The sequence below is a fragment of the Lepidochelys olivacea genome (assembly GCF_965140295.1).
Source record: "Lepidochelys olivacea isolate rLepOli2 genome assembly, chromosome: 15".
Classification (NCBI taxonomy): domain Eukaryota; kingdom Metazoa; phylum Chordata; order Testudines; family Cheloniidae; genus Lepidochelys; species Lepidochelys olivacea.
Window position 1 is genome coordinate 34188213 of NC_140425.1, and position 17951 is coordinate 34206163.

Consider the following 17951-nt stretch of genomic DNA (forward strand, 5'->3'; position numbering starts at 1 on the left):
GACTCACCAAGGAGGAAATTCACCCCTGTGCAGAGAGCAGCACGTGGTCTCAGCACCATCTAGTCCTGCCTCCACATGGGAGCAAGTTTCACCCTAAAAAAACAAAGAGGTACCTGGCAGGCAGGGGGAAATCCTAGCTCCAATGAAGTCAATGGCAAAACTTCAAATGACTTCAACAGGGCAAAGATTTCACTCTCACAATGTCTGAACTGCATCATTTCACTATTCCCAAGAATCTCAGGAAAGACTTTATTCAAATAATTTTAAAACATGGTATAAAATATACAATAGCCACCATTAACATCATATTTATTGTTATTTAGTTGCTCAGTAAAACATATACAGATATATACAATATGCATGAATACAGAAGACTGCACTTTACATATTTAAAAAAAGAAAGAAAAATAACACTCAATTTCATGAGCTATTGTCACAGTCTTCCAACCAAGCATTTAAGAAATGAATTTAACAAGAGAGAAAAAAAAGATTACAGGATTGCCTAACACACAGCAGAGTCAAATTTTCATATTTTACATGTGCAATAACATTTTTCAGAAGAGTTTGCTATGCAGTACGGATTACCAGTGTTATTTTTTTTTCTTATCCATGAACCAAATTTAGTACAAAGAAATAACATCCTTTTGCTTAAGGCTGTTTTAAAGCTGTAATATTCTTGAGTAGTGAATAGTGATAAAGTTATAACTGCCGGAATTCACAGCCTGCAGTTTCATCAGTCAAAATCTATGAATGGATGGACTCAAACCAACAATTTTAATAGAAAAATTCTAAGACAAAATTAGACTATTTCCTCCATTAGCCTTAAGCAATAAAGGAGAAACAATTCTATAACAATGGATTAAGCTCTTATACCCCATCCACTGAACAGCTGTGAATCTAGAATTCAAGAAAAGGATACACTGCAGCTTTTAAAAAAAAATCAAATTTACCAATTCTATTTCTTCTTAGTATTAGAGCAAACATGACTTGCTCTACAGCAGATAGATTTGTGGTCATATTACACAGCTCTTCATTAAGGAGTTAATGAACATTTAGCCGTAGTGTTGTGCCAGAAAGCCTTCAAACTGATTTCCTGGTTGGAAAGGTTAACTAGCCTTAGAACAGCCATCTCTAAATGCAGCATTCGAAGGAGTTCGCTAAACGAAATAGATGACGAAATTTTCATTTTTATTTCTTTTCCACCCACCATACCACATTAATCCTGGAATCATTACACATTTGCTGAAATTCACCTTAATTAAATGAAAATGAATCTAAACTCCTGTCACTGATGAGCTAACAACTGAACTACAGTGACGGAGAAATATTAACCCTATGAGAACATGCCCTGGGGAAAACTCCCAAAGAGCATTTAATAAATAAGGCCTATTCATTCTTTTTTGACAAAGATGAATTATCATTCCCCATAACTTAAACAAACAATATTTTGCTCAATATGCTACTATGCTGACACTCGAAGTGTAAGTATGAAATTTCTTTTAACACACACAAAAAAAGTCAGCAAACACTGTGCAGGGAGAAATTTACCCTCGAGGGGTAAGAACTAAAAGATTTAATTTCTAAAATGCTGCTTAGACTGCTGCCTAGACTACATGCCTGTGTACAGCAACTGAAAATGCCAGGCGGGTCAAAGTGGACTCTGCAGTACCAGTATGAAGTCATATTATTTTAAGCTGCTGTTTGCAATACAAAATGAAGCTTGTACACATGTTAAATGCATATTTACCATAAAACTACTGGCTTTTTAGTGCCGTGTTTTCACCACCATGAAGTCTTTTAAAATATGCAGATGCACTTTAAACTTTTTTTTTTGGCTTTATGCAGTCATTTTCGCAGCACTTGCAATTCATTGAATTTCATTACTTATTGGACTAGACTGTCCTCAAAGGCAGTAGTTTTAAAATTATACTGAAGAAGCAGATAGGCCAATGTGTATGCCACTGAACTAGGAGGGAGTCAGGAGAACAGTGTTACAGTCCCAGCTCTGGGACTCATCTCAAGTCACTCCCCCCTTCCCCCGTTCCATTTCCTGACCTGTAAAATGGAGATCTAGTGATACTTTAGCTCTCTCAGTATTTTTCATCCGTAGCTCTCAAAGCATTCCTAAAATGAAGACGAGTATCATTATTCCAGAAACTAAATCTTTTTGATAATCTAGTGCTTTGCTGATATTTTGTATATGTTTAAAAAAATCAGTGCACTTATCAAATCAATGGAGAAGCTGGACAGAAAACTTATGACAGGTAATAAAATCTTAGTAATAAACATTGACCTGGTTGGTAATTGCATACACCTTATTCCATCAGAATTTTGCAAACAGACGCCCTGAAATCCCATTGCAACGTACTGGTATCACTTCAATAATTACTATTAGAATTAGACAGCTGGCATTCTGTCCCTCAGTTAAGGTGAGAATAAGCCATTTACAAGTCAGGGAGACGTGGATGGAACAAAGCTACCAAAAAGGCTAAACAGATCCTGTAGCTTGTCTAGACAGGTTTGATAAATAAACGGGCAGCTCTAGAGACAGAACCAAGTTTCCTCCCCTCTCCTACTCATTTTTTTTAAAACTTGGTTTAAATTCCATGAAAGCTAACAAGAGAAACACGTGCCTCAGGGAAAGCACATGCTTAAGTGCTTGGATGACGAGAGATGGAATTACTTCCATTTAAAATTAAGCACATAAGTACTCTGCTGAACTGGGATTAAGAAACTGTGCTTTCTTGGGTTGGGGCGTGTTCTCCAAAGTGAGTCTGGGTAACAATTGTTACACCAGGAGATATATTCCCTCAGATGATGTTATTTAGAGCAGGTGAAGGGCAGAAGATTTGAGCCTTTCACCTGGATCCGGCCAAGTGTCATGCCTTTTTGTTCTAGGCCCGGGAATACAAGTGAGCTCCATATTCCAATCACCATTCCAGCATCAAAACAATCTTTTTTAAAAAAAAGATTAAAAGCGTCTCAAAATCAGGGATGTTTTTTAAATTCTGAAACAAAGACCAACTAAAACTCAGTGACCCGTATAAATTTCCTAGTTTAAAAAAAACTAACCCAAGTCAAGTCAGTGAGCAGTGACACAGCAGGAAAATAAATCCACATAAGGCCAAGGAGAGCTTGTTCCAAATAAGAAAGCAGGGAGAGTGTGACAAGTTAAATACCATCTGTAACTTCATTTAAAATGTTAGGTTTCAGAGTAGCAGCCGTGTTAGTCTGTATTCGCAAAAAGAAAAGGAGTACTTGTGGCACCTTAGAGACTAACCAATTTATTAAGGTGCCACAAGTACTCCTTTTCTTTTTATTTAAAATGCTGTGAGTTTTGAAACAGCACAATTGAAAGATTTCAGGGCCACACTGTACCGTGAGTTTTTAAGCACAATTCCCTCCCCAGTGGTGTCGATACAGAACTCTGCTTTAAAACCAATGGCCCAATGCGACCATCCAAGACAAGTTCAAGACAGTCCTCTAAACACCAGCTCTCAAAAAGGGGCACAGTGTCAATCCACGAAACGAGGGATAAATAATCACGGCGTACCAGTCCTGCATTTCACAGCTATGATCTAACCCTCCAGTGCTCTTACTGACCGCAGAGGAGTGGAGGAGACTGAGCGGAGGGTGCTGGAAGTAGAGGTGCTGCCACACCCTGTCTTGAAATAGTAACAACACCCCAAATATATGGTTTTCACCTTCAGCACCCCCACTATAAAAACTGTTCCAGCACCACTGGATTGAGCATGTCTGAACAAGGGTGGGACCGTTTAGTCTTACTGTAAGCAGAGGCTACACAAATGTAAAACCACACCAGTGTGCGATCATTTTTAGCTCATTTGTTTCCAGCTTTCTGCCCTGATGAGTATTATCTGTGAAGGGCAGGAAAGAATGGTTTCCTTTTATTGTATGTATCTAATAATACTGTCCTTCAAACAGGACACAAATGCGAACAGAAACTGTCTTTACCAACAGGAATTATGGGATCCAAGTTAGGCCGCACCAGCAGCCTGGCAGTTTAGAGAACGCTAATCTCTGACATACAGGTGCACAAATGTGGGAACTGGCTAGAATGAAAAGGATACCCACCGGTATGTACTGATATGTACCAAATTTCCCAGCTTCATGCTTGGTTCCACTCCTGAAAATGCCTGGTCTCACACATTCAACGTTTTCAGTGACATACATTAAAGGGTGGCACTTGGAGTAATGGCACAAGCAGCTATACTAAAAACGTTACCAGCACTCTGAGGGGCCTTTTTCTTTAACCAGAAAGTGACGCCTTTGCTTCAGGGCCGACTTGTGACTCCCTGGGTAAATTTAAGCGGCTACGTCTACACTAGAGAGCTTACGGTGGAACAGCTGTCCTGATGCAACTGCACTAGGGTTGCCAACCAGCGATCGAGTGATCGACTTCTGTGTCTGTTTGCTAGGTGCCTGGCTTTCACCCGGAAAGTCTGGCTGAAAAGGGACCTGGCAGCATCCAGTCAGATGTAGTGACCAGACACCAAAAGTCCAGTTACCATGGGGAGGCGCCGAGTCATTAACCCATGCAAGCCCCTGCTCAGTCAGGGCCGCCTCCTACCTGCAGGCAGGCTTCTTGTCAGGCTGCAGCAGCTCCCGTTCCAGCCCCAGAGCAGAGGGAGCCTAGCTGGTGGGTGGGGTGGGAGGTGGAGATGATCCAGCGAGCAATGGGGGAAGGTATCTTGGGCAGGGAAGACGCAGAGAAGGGTCCAGTTACCAGCAATTAGAAAGGTAGCAACCCTTATCTGTGCCACTGTAAGATCTCCCACATAGCTACTCTATGCTGACGGTGGAGAGCTCTCCCGTCAACAGAACTAAACCATCCCCAACGAGCAGCGGTAACGATGTCTGCAAGGGAAGTTCTCCCACCAACATAGCGCTGTGCACACTGTCACTTATGCTGGCAAAACTTATGTCATCCAGGGGTGTGTTCTTTTTCCACACATCTGAGCGACATAAGTGGTAGTGTACACATGGCCTAAGTAATAGCTGAATGGCTGACTTAAATTTAGCCTAGCACAGGGGAGTTCCTCATGTCAAGGAATCAGAGTTTTCTTACATTCATGTAACCAGGAAGTTGTTCCACAGGAAAAGCACAGTACAACGGGGGTTTGGTATGTGATTTTCCTTAAAAGAAGCCCCTGCTTCAACAGTTACAGAGATAATGTGATACTTAAACTTCCCTTCTTCTGGAAGGAAAATTAAAGATGTGGGAACTTTAGATATATGCTGTGTCCTGGAGGTGGTCTGTACTCCCCAGTAATAGAAGAAGGGTGTGAGGAATTCCACTCAAACCTTGGTCCTTGGTGGAGAAGGGATTAAAACGCTTTAATTGGCAGTTTCAATTTTTTTTAAACATGTTTGGTCAACCAGACTTCACTGCTACAAGCCCTATTGTTCATCATATAACTCTATATCTGGGCTTGAAGTCAGCAAATAAACTGAATAGTTGTTTCCACTTAACAGCAAGAGATGAAGGCTGAATGTATTCTTGGTAACAAAAAAATAAATGATCTCAGGAAAGACAAAAATCACAGGCTGAATACTTAATAGAGCATTAATTGTTTGGTTTGTATGTGACTGACTGAAAGCTTGGTGTCAATATATATTATTATGATGACAATTTCACTTCAACCGGCATTTATTCCTGAACTGCTATTCTTCAGGATTTCCATTTTAATAAGCATTGAACAAAGCAAGGGGGAAAAAAAAGGAAAAAAGAAAAAACGAAAGAAAAAGGAGAAGTATTTTTGCCTCATTATGACACACACTACTTGGACATACATTGAGATGAAAAAGGAAAAGGCCTCATCTACAAATGTATGCCAAGATTACAGAATAAAGGGGAAAATGATCTAGCAGGAAAATCTTAAGCAAAAGTGTGCTAACTGCAAAAGGGTTAACACTGGTAACATACTGTGGCAGAAGATTAAAAAAATTGAGGTTTACTTTAAATTAACCCTTTCCAGTCCATATGCCACTAAGCAGGTACCAACCTAGAAAAATAGTCCACCTAGCAGTAGCGGCCCTTTAAAATTAAAAAGAGAAAAAAAATAATGTCCTTTTGTTCAAGTCAGAGCAGCCACAAAAGTCCCAAATCTGTTGGAGATGTCTGAGTGCAGGGATCTCCATGTCGGCACCGCAGTCCGGCCCTTCGACTCGCCCATGTCATCCGTGCAGTGGACTGAGAGGCATTGCAAATGGCTGCCAGTCTGCGCCGCAGCTGAGGTCTTGTTCTGGGGAAGGTCGTGGGCTGGAAAGGGTTAATAGAGAGATTATTATAAGGTCTGTGCAACATAACCACTTACAAATTTAAAACAGCAGCAAAGAAAAAGGAACACAGTTCACTGAATACTTTGTGATCAATCAAAGTACAGGACACAGAGAGAACTGGAATCAAAACAAACCAGTTGCAGCACTGACCACGAAGGGAGGGGACATGCCTGGCCTATAGAAGATGAAACTCTTGCTTCTCTCAGTAACTCAACAGAAGTTTCATTACTCAGTAGCGCTCTGTTTGTAGGGGTTTACAGCAGAGGGGACCAGGAGGCAATGCCCTCCTACTTTTTAACAGCCGTAAGGGCAAGCAACAGGGGGGAAGGACAGAGAGGAGCGAGTGGGTGAAGAGGTGGGGGGGGGAGAGCCTCGGGGGAAGCGACAGCATGGGGGAGGGCTGTGGCTCAGGTGCTAATGCCTCTCCCCAACTTTTAGGGGCCTTCTGCCACTCCTGGTTTACAGTAGGGCTCTACATACATGAAGGTACATATTGCTAGTTCCATATACTGTCAGCAACAGTGGCCAGTTAGGAAGGAGCTAGAAACCCCATCATGGATACTTATGTAGTAAGCTCCCCATAAAGGAAATTTCTTCCTAACCTTCATCATTAGACTTATGCCCTTCAGTCATGAGAGTTTACAGCCCTTGTATTTTTTTCCTGTCTGACGTAACTGTATGTAATTCAATGTAGTGTATGATCAGGAGCATCCTATGCAAGATACAGGAAGTAACTGTTCTGTTCTGCACAACACTAGTGAGGCCTCATCTGGAGTACTCTGTCCAGTTTTAGGTACCATATTTTAAGAAAGCAGTCAAGAAACTGGAAAGAGTCCCAAGGAGAGCTACAAAAATGATAAAAGATTTAGAAAACCTGACCTTTGAGGAATGGTTGAAAGAATAGGCAAGTTTAGACTAGAGAAAAGAAGAATGAAGGCAGAGATGATAACAGTCTTCAAAGTCGTTACGGACTGTTAGAATGAGGATGGTGATCAGCTCTCCTCTATATGAACAGAAGGTAGGGCAAGCAGTAATCAGCTCAGTTTGCAGTAATAGAGATTTCGGTTAGATGTCAGGAAAACTTTCCAACGGTAAGTACAGTTAAGCATTGAAACAGGCTACCAACAGTGGAGGTATTTAAGAACAGGTTAGACATACACCTTCAGAGATGGACTAAGTATACTTGATCCTGCCTCAGCATGGGGGAGTTGACTAGATGACCTCTTAAGGTCCCCTCCAGATCAACATTTCTATGATTGTAAACGTTTTCATTATTTATGTATTAAATGACTTTATTGAGTCCAAAAAAAATCACAGGATTTAATATCTTGTGGCAGTGAGTTCCACAATAACTGCACATTGTGCAAAGGAAGCATTTCCTCTTATTGGTTTTAAATATGTTGACTGTCAATTTGAATAACACTTTGCTCTCCTATAAGAACTGGTGATTAGGAGTGCCCGATGCATCTCCTTTGCACCGTGCATTATTTTAAATACCTCTATCTCAGTAGAGGTATTTAAAGTAATGATACACCTAATAATGAGGTATTTAAAATAATGATAAAAGACCTAAAAACAGTCCATCTTCTCAATATATTTCCTCATACCACAGTCCTTGAATCTTGTTTACTACCTGTCTCTGGGTCCTTTCTTCTCCTGTTACTGCTTTCTTTTAAGCTAGGGTGACCAAAGATGAACACACATTTCAGGCGAGGGCATCCTATAGATTTGTTAATAAATGGGTTTGCACAGAATAGAATGGGATGGGATTATAATGTTTTCTATCACATGCTTTATTCCCTGTAACAGTCTGTTCCCTTTTTAACCACCACCAATACACAAAAAGAGAGGATTTTAAAGAGCTGTCCACAATGCCTGAGATCTTACTGCTAATTTAGCACCCAGTAACATGATAGTACAAATTATTCCTTCCAATGCATGTTAACTTGCATTTGTCACAAGTGAATTTCATCTGTCCTTGTGCACCAATCTGCCTAGTTTGGTCTTCGACCTTCTCTACTGTTGGCTATTCTAAATAATTTTATGGCCTCTTCAAATTTTGCCACCTCATTGCTCACCTCTCCTGCTTTTTGTAGATCATTGATAACTATATTAAACATGGATATTTGTAGCCCCTCAAACCTTTTTCCATCCTGAAAATTGATCAATTATTTCTACTCTTTGTTCCTTAGTCAATTCACAACAGACCCTTAACTTTGACCCTGTGACTACTTAATTTCCTTAGTAGCCATTTTCCCAGGACTCTGTCAAACACTTTTTGAAAATTTAAACGAACTAGAGACTCATACACTTCACTGCTTCTGTACGCCAAACTCATGGCCCATACCAACAGGTCCCGGCTGGTACGTTGGATGGATGGAGGGAGGACAGGCAGGATCAGCCAACCTATATAATTTCAAGTGAAGTTCTGTTGAAATCGGCATATACCCACAGAACAGGTTGATTTTGATGAACCAGCATTTTCTGACAGAAAACATTCCATAGGAAAATCTCCAACTAGCTCTACCCCAACCTTGTGTCGCACCTTCCCAGCCCTCCAATGCTGGGCACCCCGCTCCCTCTATTCCAGTGGTTTTCAAACTTTTTTTCTGGAGACCCAGTTGAAGAAAATTGTTGATGCCTACGACCCAACAGAGCTGGGGGTGATGGGTGGGGCAGAGGGTTTGGGGGTGAGGGCTCTGGGGTGGGTCCAGGAATAAGGGGCTCAGGGTGTGGGAAGGGGCTCTGGGCTGGGGCAGGGGGTTGGAGTGTGAGAGGGGGTCAGGGCTCTGGGTGCAGGCTCTGAGGTGGGCCCTGAGATGAGGGGTTTGGAGCACAGGAAGAGGCTCCAGTATGGGGGGGCTCAGAGCAGGGTACTGGGTGCAGGGTTACCTCGGGCGGCTCCCAGTCAGTGGTGCAGAGGGGGTGTTAAGGCAGGCTTCCTGCCTGTCCTGGCACCGTGGACCACGCTGCACCCCGGAAGCGGCCAGCAGCTGGTCCAGCTCCTAGGTGGAGGCACGCAAGCGGTTTTGTGCAGCTCTCGCCGCAGGCACTGCCCACCCTAGCTCCCATTGGCCGGAAACCAGCCAATGGGAAAGTGGAGCCAGTGCTCAGGGCAGGGGCAGCATGCGGAGCTCCATTCCCCCCCACTGCCTAGGAGCTGGACCCTCTGCTGGCCGCTTCCGGGGCGCAGCGCAGCATCAGAACAGGTAGGGACTAGCCTGCCTTAGCCGGACAGCACTGCCAATGGGACTTTTAACGGCCCGGTAGGCGGAGCTGACCAGAGCTGCCGCGACCCAGTGCCTGACATTCTGCAACCCAATACTGAGTCGCAACCCGCTGTTTGAAAAACACTCCTCTAGTCTCCCTTTTCTCAGCACCCACCTCCCCAGTGTGATTGGCTGAGAGCAGCTGAGATCACAACTACACCTGCTTTCAGTGGAATCAGGCTTTTCTGGTTTTCTGATCACCACCAAAAAAGAATAATAGATTATTTCCACTGATGCCAGGAACACTCCCTGAAGTTCTGGAACAGATTGCATACGGTCTCCAAAAATTATCACCTTCAGACAAACAGGGCAATACCAGAGTTGTGTTAGGTCTCATTTCGCTCAGCCAATAACGTAACTGAAAATGCTTTATTGTGTTGAACACTAACAGATTACAGAGACACAGTTTTCCCTTAGAAAAGCCATGCTGGTTTACCCTCCCACCCCCCATATTATGTTCATCTAGGTGTCTTAGAACTCTTAATTGTTATTTAAATCTATTTGCCACATAGGGAAGTTCAGATCACTAGCCTGTAAAACCCAGAACAGGGCACAATATCAGTTACATTTTAATTTAGAAAAGCCACTGCAGTTAGACTTCCATCCCTCGCAAAACTTTCCCAGGGCTTGTGTGAGCTCTGTAGTATGAAAGTCAAAGATTCTGTTTTCTGAAAGAAATAAAAGATAATGGATTGTAGGATTATCTGTGACTTTTTACATTTTTACTCCCATCCCAAGATACATGCACCCTTTAACTCTCCACTGAAGCTTGTTATGAGACAGCTCCCCAAAAGGACCTGATGAGGGCTGGCTCACAGTAACAAAAGATGCCCAACAGCCAGATTGCACTGCTTCCTATCCCTTATTTGCTGAGCCCTGCCATCAGAGAAACAAAGCACAGACCCTGAGGTTTCAACTACTAGAGCTGGGCTGACCCAGTAGACAGAGTTTATAATGAATGTGGCCTCAGGGGTGCAGAAACAGAAAGGAGTGGCTTATTCCTTTGACTTTATCTGAAGATATCCTATCACACCTATTAAATAACAAACTTCCTAAAATTCAACTGACAGTCATTGAAAAGAAAATGAATTACATATTCACACCTGGGTCAAAATTCAATTGCCAGACATGGGGAGGGGGAAGAGGGCAGATTAATTTCTTTCAATTTCACCTTCCATCACAGGCATACCAGGTCCTGAACAGGAGGTGAGTTCTGGCATCACTCCAGCTTTAAATTTACTTGAGACCTGAGAAAGGAAGAATGAACTAGTTGGCCTGGAAGGTCCTTTTCAGCCCCTGCAAGGATGCTTTGCAGAGATCAAGCTCAAAAACCCACCCTGTACTTTATATTATCATTGTAAATGCAGGCTAAAAACCAAATCTAGGCAGGCAGTCTTCATTTTCTCTCACATTTGACTATTTAACCCAAATTTTACACATTCACACAGCAGCATGAATTAACACACATGAACAGAGTGCCAGCAGAGATTGCTGGCCCTTCATATCAACATGGAATTTCACTGCTTCCAATGACCTGTTACATCAGTAACAACAAGAACGCTCTTTGGGTTATTAGTCATAACCACAACCCACGCACTCGCTACTCAAATGCCAGTCAATGCTCAGGGTCACCACAGAGCTTGAATCAAATGACCATTCTCCAAAATAAAGCATAAGCATCAACAGCAGACAGGAGAGCCTCTTGCTTTAGGAAGTAGGGATCTGTATAAACCTTTACATATAACTCAGAGCAAAGTCCCATTCAAATCCCATGTGCATGGGTAGTGATGAGAAGGTCAGAAAACTCGCGTGAATGTTGAACCCTATTAAGGCTTTCCCCCACTCACTCTCTCTCACTAGTATTAGCTTATTACACATCATGGAGCAAGTTATATTTCCCTCATTTAACCTGCTGCTAAAATAAATCAAATATGAAGAGGACCTGAATTGTTACAAAATCATGAGGATATCATTTTTTACATTAATCATAAAAAAATCCCAACACAATCTGACAGTACCTGATTTAAAACTGAAAATGCTTTTAATGTGGATTATTTCAGGATGTTAGAAATGTTCTTACTCTTACAGGATCACTATACAGCATGGAGAAATAGGTCAGAACTGGGGATGGTGACACTATGTGGAGCCTTTATACAAGAAAAGAATGCGAGCTTTGTTTTGGATTAGTGACTTAGATACCTACTTAGCAAGATGCTATATCAGTATGATAATTTGTAAAGGCAACACAAAACTATATTATAGAGCTGCCTGCCTAGCAATTGGTGTTTTCAGTTTGAATTTCTAAGCGAAGATGAGACTTCCTAACTCTGCTGTGATAATAAACAAAAAGTATCATTAGGTCAAAGATGCTGAGGTTTTCTAAACACGGACGTGGGTGAGAGTGCCCTGTAAATTTACAAAACTGTGAAAATTATTTATTCGCTGAGCACCCAGAGCTAGTCCTCCCCTCCCCATCATAAGAGGCATGGTCTGCCCCAGATGTTAAAATTTAAATGGCATAAGACTGAAAGAGGCATCAAGCTGGAGGAGTGAAGGTGCAGGAAAAGAGACAGTGGACAAGGCAATAATCCAGGCAATGTGAACATTCAACAAGGTGTGCACAAAGCATGGTTGGTTTTTCCTTTTAAAAAATGCTTGGTTGATTTATTTCTTGTAGGTGTCATGGTACAGACAAGTCCTACGAGGATCTGAATGAAGGATGGATGGCTACAAATAAGGAAAAGCATGGGGAGATAGCAGGAACTGCTGAGAGCAGGAGATGAACAGGGAATAAAGGGCATTAAAAGACAGACACTGTTTTTAGCAGTGGTCACTGGCTGTTGTTTTATGTCACCTCCTATCATTGATATACCCCTGCTTCTCCTCTCCTTCTAGAAATTGAATTTATAACGGAATCACCCTGGAGTCAATTTGGTTAAAAGAAGAGACAAAGCATACCTCCTTTCAAGGCCAGGAAGAGCTGAGTGAAGGTTTTTCCACCAGTTGGTTGGTGTTTTGTTTTGGTTAGCTAAATGCAGTTCTGAGTAAAAGTTTGGACCAGCAAAGCCTGAGCACAGAACAGGATTTTCCACATGACCAAATGCACCATTGCAGCTAGCAAAGATTACACTATCACATCCCCTCCTGGTCTGAACACTGCCTCATCACCACGGTTCTGGACTTCTCCCACCCTCTCCCAAAAATATTGCTTCCCTGAACAATTACTACAAGACGTCTTACCTCACTCTGGGCATTCCAACCCCTGCCATGTGCACAACAGTCACTCATCTGTTGTAGAGTTGGCCCACCTCAGGCATCCCGCAGCACGGGCCATGCCAGAGCCACACTCTGTCCAGGCCAAAGAATAGCAAACAGCAGTTTCAGGATTTATTATTAACTACATCAATAGCAAAGCCTATCAGGTGGAACCCAGAATACTAACATGTTGGCACTCCAAGAAAACGACAAGGCAAGGACTCGGGTTTCTTTTAGGGACTTTAAAAAATGAATTTTTATTTAATGATTTGCCCTAATTAAACACTTTTGCAATGCTGGGTTAAAAAATAAAGCTGCTTGAGGCAACAGAGGAATAAAAAAGGATCAAATGGAAAAATCTATTTTTCTCAACTATATCTTGTTCATGCCTATTACATAATACACAGGACCTGAATTTTTTTCTATTTTTAGGTCTCCCTTTAAGTACAGTGCACACTGGTATCAGTATAGGAACAACCAGTGCTTTGTGATTGGTTTGACAGCAGAATTCTTCCTCTGCTGGGGGAGAAAAAGAGGAAGAGTCTCCCTGGTGGCACAGGGATATCTGTGGAGGTTCAGAGAGGAGCAATTGGCACAGAAAGATATAAAACACCATTTCAGCGGAGAAAGCCGAGAAACTTGCATAGAAGCAATCTGGCCTTACCATCCTTCAAGGTCTTAAGCCCCAGTACAGAGGTCTGTGTGTGCACAGGAATCTGCCTACAAACAACCAGCTGCCAGTTTGGGGTTTTTGGCTGTGCAAGCCTGGGGCTTTTCGGGCCAGGCCAAGTCTACACTGTAAACTTACACTGGTAAACCATGGTGCATCACTCATGGATGTGAAAAATCCACACCCCTGAGCGACGTCGTTATACCGACCTAACCCCTGGCGTAGAAAGCACTATGTCAACGGGACAGCTTCTCCCCTCAACACAGTTATCGCCTCTCGAGGAGGTGGATTAACTACACGGACAGGAGACGCTCCCGTCAGCGTATTAGCATCTTCACTGAAGCACGACAGAAGCACAGGGGTACCGTGCATCAGTTAGATCGTGGCAGGCTGCGGGCAGCACCGTAACACAAATAATAAAGAGAGGCACCACTGATCCAGTGCAAAGCAGGTAATGCAACTGATAATTAGTGGAGAATATTTCTGTACCAGAAGTGTGCTTAAAAATACAAAGTTATGTTTGTTTTCATTTAAATCAATACAGAATTTTTCACTCTCAGTATGTCAAAGTCAGCCCCTGACAAAGCAATAAGGAGAAAATTCTGCTCCCCTCCTCACATAAGCTGTCCCAGTGATTTCAATAGAGCTACACCAAAGACTATTATAACTCATTGACTGCAGTGCAGCTACTCAAGTAAGTAAAGCCCTAAACTGGTGAAGTATCATTTACAGGCATCATCTGGATGGGTAGTAAACTCAGCTGCATGAGGAGTTAGCTGGCACTGGCTGCTCTTTTGTTAGACACTGAATATGTTATAGATATAATACCGGGGGTGGCAGAGAAGACGGTGAGTGCTGCAGATGGGTTTCAGGTGACAAGAGCCAGTTCAACAGCAATTTTAGGGGTGAGAGTTCACATACGGGGTTTTCTGTGTGTTTGGGGGTTTTTTTAATATAGATTTTGCCTTAACAAAAGCAGCAATCTTTTAAAGTCAGCAAACAAGTATTTTCCTGTGGGAATCCTGTTCTGTGTTTAAAATGGAAGGGAGCCTGTTCCACTTGATGAGTAACATTGCAAACTCTACTATGACACTTGTCCAAACACAATGATGCAGCCTCAGCAAATGTGTCACTAGGCCTGCCTCAGCATTTCATTGCCTCACTGAAAACTAACCACGCCACACCACCTGCTTTATCCAATACATGCTCTGTCCTGAGGGGTATGGTCAGCAGGTTAAAATTAATCCGATACAGCAGTATGGTGTTATCAGCCTTTCACTGCCTGAGAGTGGCCAATTTTAGTATAAATGATGGTCAATTACAGTGTGCACCTAACTTTTTGTAAGCAAAGAATTTTAAAGATGCTTTTCACACAGGAGTTACATTTAAAATATAAAACTGATCCTATAAATAACTACGGCAAGAAAGCTGTAAAAGTTCTTCATGAAAGCAATGGGATTGTTACTCTGGCATCAACAGAGCTGTGTTGCCTGCTGGATCCCTGGTAACCGTGTTGGAGACTCCCTGTTCTACAGCAACATTTATCATGAGTTAGAACCTGGGATGGGTGCGAAGGAAAAATATTTGATTTGTAGGACATGCCACTTGAAAATGATCATCTCTTGTTGGTCAATGTTCAACTACAGATAAAAACTTAAATGTTTAAGATATATAACATGTACAGATTAAGGTCGTATACCTCAAGCAAATGAAGCAATTAGCGTCCACAAAGGAGTCTGGATACGTACTGCATCAGCATAACATCATAGCAAAACAAAAGAAACGCAAGATTAGCTCAAGTTGATAGCATACCAACTTCCTTTCTAGAAATTTCCAGCTCTCTTCCATCCAGATCCACAGTGGGCATTCAGCTGGTACCTAAGAGCTATCTGCTTCGTGACCACCTGCTGAGTCCCCAGCTTGCATTTACCCTTTCAAAGGAGCACTTCCAAGCATATTCTCCAGGACTCTAGGACTTGACGTCTGGGAGAGACACTCAACTGTAGGGCTAAGGTGATCATTTTGCCTCTGGCTGCAGCTAGGGTCCTCTGGCTCTCTCACCTGAAGGGGGAATGGGGAAAAGCTCTGATAATTCTAAATCTACCATGCTGGGTTATTGCAAATGCCAAGTTTAACATTGGAAAATGTGTGTTCCTCCTTACTATCCTCTGAACATGTCCCATCAAACCCATTATCCTGCATATAGCAGCATCCAGAATCTGCTGCTTCAGAGGAAGATGAAAAGAATACATATGTACCCAGGCCAATAGTACCACACTGTACACGATGGAGAAAATTCCTGCACCAAACACTAAATGCCCTAGAAGCTAACATGGACAATTATTACCCTCAACCTGCACAGAGGTCTTTCTAAAAGCCAGCCACAACATCTGAAGAGCTGGGTAAACACTACAAAAAATTATCTACAGTCATTTAAATGAATGAAGTCCGACTACGTTCACACCCACACGTGCTTGTTTTCAACAAACATTCTAATTAACTTGTTTATTGACAGGGATATTTGTCCAAAGTGCAAATTTTAAGCAAGTATTTCAGAACATTCACTGAAGACTTGTCTTTTTATGAAGTCGTGAGTATTCACAGACATTCTGAGGGTTTATCTACGCGGTCTGAAAGAGGACTACGTTAACGCAAACTAGGTACCTTAACATTTGTGCCAGCAGCGTCTACGCAGAGCAGTCAGAGTACAACTGTAGCGGGACTGGGATACCGTGGATTCCGCAGGACCTGCTGCCATAACAACGGCAGCAGGTAAAATGTATTTTGTTCTGGCAGGATTGGGTGGGTGGGGGGAAAACAGACAATGGTAATTTGTGGGAAAACACTTTAAAACTTTTAATACTTAAATTTAAGTGAGGGATAGAAAGAGATTAGATGTCTATTGTACCAGGAACTATTTTTTTACACGGTTTAAGCAACATGTGTTTTATTCTTTTAGTGGTAAAAATTATGTCTGAATTTCTTTTTTATATACACAATATATTAACTGACTTTGGTTTTCAATAGCATAGGGGAATCTGTCTCTCTTGTGAAATCTAAGGTTTTTGCAGGTGGGAATGGGATAAAAATGCAAGAAACAATGCGGGAGTGGGTATTGCAGAGCAGGATTAAAAAAAAAAAAAAAAAAAAAAAGAGTCCCACCACCCACGCAGGGCTCTGCCCCACAGTCCACACTGCGGCAGCGTGAGCATGGCCTAAAGATTATGCTCAATCAGTGAGGGAACAGAAATACCACGTTTCTCTTCCATCCTTTCCCATGTTTTCATTCTCCAACTAACAAAATGGCATTTTCAGGACTGACAACCAAATGAAGGCAGAGAAAAATGTATACACATAGCATCAGTAAGCAAAGGGATAAGAGAGAATACATTCTTTAATCAAAACATTTATCAAAAAGACTACACACCAAGCTTCAGCCCAGACTGACTCTTTATGGCCAAGTTATAAAGCCTCAAAAGATCAGGGTTTACAACAGCATACGTCATGCAGCCCTTCTCATACCTCAAATACACACCCATTCGCCAGGATCCTACACATTTAAGAGGCTGCCCTTTCGCTTCTGCTGGGCTGTCTAGCATTGCATCCATACTAAAAGAGAAGGTGAGTATTTTGTAACCGTGTCTTAGTGAACACAGGGTAAAATGCTAGCGTGGACAAGGCAGCGGCTTTCACATGTGTGAGCAGGTCAAATTTATATATATATATATATATATATATATATATATATACACACACACACACACACACATACATACACACACACACACACTATGGAGGAGCCCAGGGTTCAACCAGGAAACTCACTACACATGTCCGGTGTGAAAATGACAAACTGCTTCGTCCACACTAGGAAAAGCACACCTTTTTCCCTAATGAAGATGTAACCTAGTATGCCCCATTTCTTTGAAGCAATGAACCACATCCTTTCTTTAAAGCTTCCGTCTTCTCTTTTTCTCTTCAACCCACAACTAACTTCTCCATGAAGCTTCTGCACATGGAGATGCTACATAAAAAGACACTTTAAAAATAAAAACCTATTCTATTCAGTTGGATGGTACCACTCACCCAAGGATGGTACCACTCACCCAAAGATGTGCCCTGACTTCATTTCCAGAAATTCTAATTCCATTAAAACACATCTCCATGTGCTCTGGTAGAACGCATATTACATATCCCCACACCAAAAGAGAGGTTAATTAGGGGAGCTCATAGCTAAAGCAGTATGAGATGCTGTATAAAGGCAATAAGAGTTTATGCTCCTCTGGACATGGAGTCCTGCCTGTGTCATTTCTCTAATTTTGCCAGTGACAAAAAGGAGGGAGAGAGAGATGCAGACAAGGAGCGAGTGAGAGCGTACGATCATAGTCTGGTAAAGGTCTGGTTTCGAATGGGTTCCACTCGACATTGCAGCATTACTGTAAGATTAAAGTGAC

General features: G+C 42.2%; 1 protein-coding gene across 1 annotated transcript in view; it reads right to left on the reverse strand.

The window, feature by feature from the left end:
- Positions 1 to 5330: 5330 nt before the first annotated feature.
- The window catches only part of MN1 (MN1 proto-oncogene, transcriptional regulator), a 44204-nt gene continuing 31583 nt past the window's right edge, over positions 5331 to 17951 (reverse strand). Inside the window, exon 2 of the mRNA XM_084648641.1 lies at positions 5331 to 6283. Coding sequence (XP_084504767.1) covers positions 6099 to 6283 — 185 coding nt within the window. The 3' untranslated portion in view covers positions 5331 to 6098. The remainder of the gene's footprint in view (positions 6284 to 17951) is intronic.